We start from the raw sequence: 2,238 nt of genomic DNA on the forward strand, positions 1-2,238 counted from the left end.
GCTGTGTGTCTTGGAAATCATCAAAAAATAAAAATGGTCCTCAAATGGGTCTAAGACCTAAGTCTTAAAATATTCTCCCTCATAAATATGTAAATAATCTTAGGTTTACCACAGTAGATAAGGATATATCTGCAGTCTTAGAGCCCAACCAACAACCATACCACGCTCCATTAGACATTCTGGGATAACAGCTCTCTAACCATGGACTGGACTTTGAGAGCCCTCTTGTTGGTTGCTGCAACTACAGGTAAAATAGTTACCAATTCCAGGGATGGGGAAGGGATTTTGGGTTATTCACATTGAATTTCATCCACCCCAATTTTCTCGCAGTAGGTGACCAATCCCAGGTCCAGCTGGTGCAATCTGGAGCTGAACTGAAGAAGCCTGGGTCATCAGTGAAGATCTCCTGCAAGACTTCTGGATATACCTTCACTAGCAATGGTATACAATGGGTGCGGCAGATCCCTGGACATGGGTTTGAGTGGATCGGAGAGATTTATCCAAGCATTGACATTACAAACTACGCACAGAAGTTTAAGGGCAGAGTCACCATCACCAGTGAAACGTCCACAAGCACGGCCTACATGGATCTAAGCGGTCTGAGCTCTGAGGACACGGCCATCTATTACTGTGCGAGAGACACAGTGTGCTAACCACATCCTGAGTGTGTCAGAAATCCTGAATGAGAAGGCAACTGCAATGACTTTAGAGATAACAGGGAAACTTAGGCTGCAGGCATGCTTATTTTGTTGTTGTTGTTGCTGTTAGGTGCCATTGAGTCATTTCTAACTCATAGCAACATTGTATGCAACAAAACAAAACACAGCCTGCACCTGAACCATCCTCACAATTTTACATTTGAGACTATTATTGCTGCCTCTGTGTCAATCCATCTTGGTGGGAGTCTGACCCTCTATTTTACCAAGCACAATGTCTTTCTTCATGGGATTTTCCCTCCTGATAACATGTCTGAAGTATGAAAGGCAAAGTTTTACCATCCAATTCTTAAGAGAATTGTAGATGTATTTCTCTCAAGACAGATTTGATTGTTCTTTTGGCAGACCATACTCTTCTACAACATTATAATTCAAAAGAATCAAGTAATATTTGGGCTTCTTTATTCAACTTTAACATATACTTATGAGGCTATTAAAAATACCATGGCAAATCTGCCCTCTGTGGTGTGCTTAATGGAGCAACGATGCTGGGTGGTCAAGACACAGAATCTGGTAGGAGGCTTTGGAAAATTTGTGGGCTGAACTGTGCTGGGGTAGTAGCTGAGGGTGAAAGAAATGTCAGTCAGTGAGAGACCCACTTATGTTGAGGATATGAGCATCAAAAGCAGCACTATGGCTCACTGGAATAATCTTTAAAGCTATGTGAGATTTGCAAATTTCCACGATCAAGTATACAGATAATCAGTGGAGAGAAGTTTTGAATTCACAGTTATGATAGTAGGTGAATCTGGATGGGGGAAGTCAACGTTAATCAACTCTCTATTCCTCACCTATTTGTATTCTCCAGAGTATCCAGGTTCTCCCCCTATGATAAAAAAAGACTGTATCAGTGCAACAATCTAAAGTTTTAATCAAAGAATATGAAGTTCAGTTACTACTCATGATAGTCGATACCCCAGGATTTGGAGATGAAGTAGAAAATAGTAATTGCTGTCAATCTATTATTGATTACATTGATAATAAGTTTGAGGATTATCTAAATGCAGAATCTTGAGTGAACAGATATCAGAAGCCTGACAAGAGAGTGAAGTGGTGTTTATACTTCATTGCTCCCTCATGATTTGGGTTAAACCACTGCATATTGAATTTATGAAGCATTTGCATGAAAAAGTGAGTATCATCCCATTTATTGCCAAAGCTGACAAAAATCACACCAGAGGAGTGCCAACAGTTTAAAAAACCAGATAATTAAAGAAATTCAGTAGTGACAGAAGAAGCAGAGACAGATAGGGGAGGTTTCTCGGCAGAAACACAAAAAAACAGAGAAGACACTTTCCCAAAACCTTTCCAGAACATCATATCTAATATAAAATATGTGTGTGTTGTATCAGTTTTCCACACCCACCTGTGGAGAAATCTGACTGTAGCAGGAATACACAATGATTTCTGAATTAATTGGGATGTTGATTGTGGACCCCTCAGTCTGGATGGAGATCAGAGTGTAGGCCCACACCAAAGATGATACAGTGTTGAAGTCACAGAGTGGCATCTGGAAAAAAGG

The 2,238-nt window shown here is 40.3% G+C and overlaps 1 pseudogene and 1 gene segment (V, D, J or C); both read left to right on the top strand.

Moving 5' to 3' along the window:
* Positions 1 to 201: 201 nt before the first annotated feature.
* On the top strand, positions 202 to 653 carry LOC102820261. The segment is given in 2 exon segments: positions 202 to 247; positions 334 to 653. Coding segments are annotated over 2 exon segments (366 nt in total).
* Positions 654 to 1,292: 639 nt separating this feature from the next.
* Positions 1,293 to 1,942, top strand: LOC102820639 (annotated as a pseudogene).
* Positions 1,943 to 2,238: the final 296 nt, after the last annotated feature.

This window comes from Chrysochloris asiatica, unplaced genomic scaffold, assembly GCF_000296735.1.
Source record: "Chrysochloris asiatica unplaced genomic scaffold, ChrAsi1.0 scaffold00904, whole genome shotgun sequence".
In the NCBI taxonomy this organism is placed as follows: Eukaryota; Metazoa; Chordata; class Mammalia; order Afrosoricida; family Chrysochloridae; genus Chrysochloris; species Chrysochloris asiatica.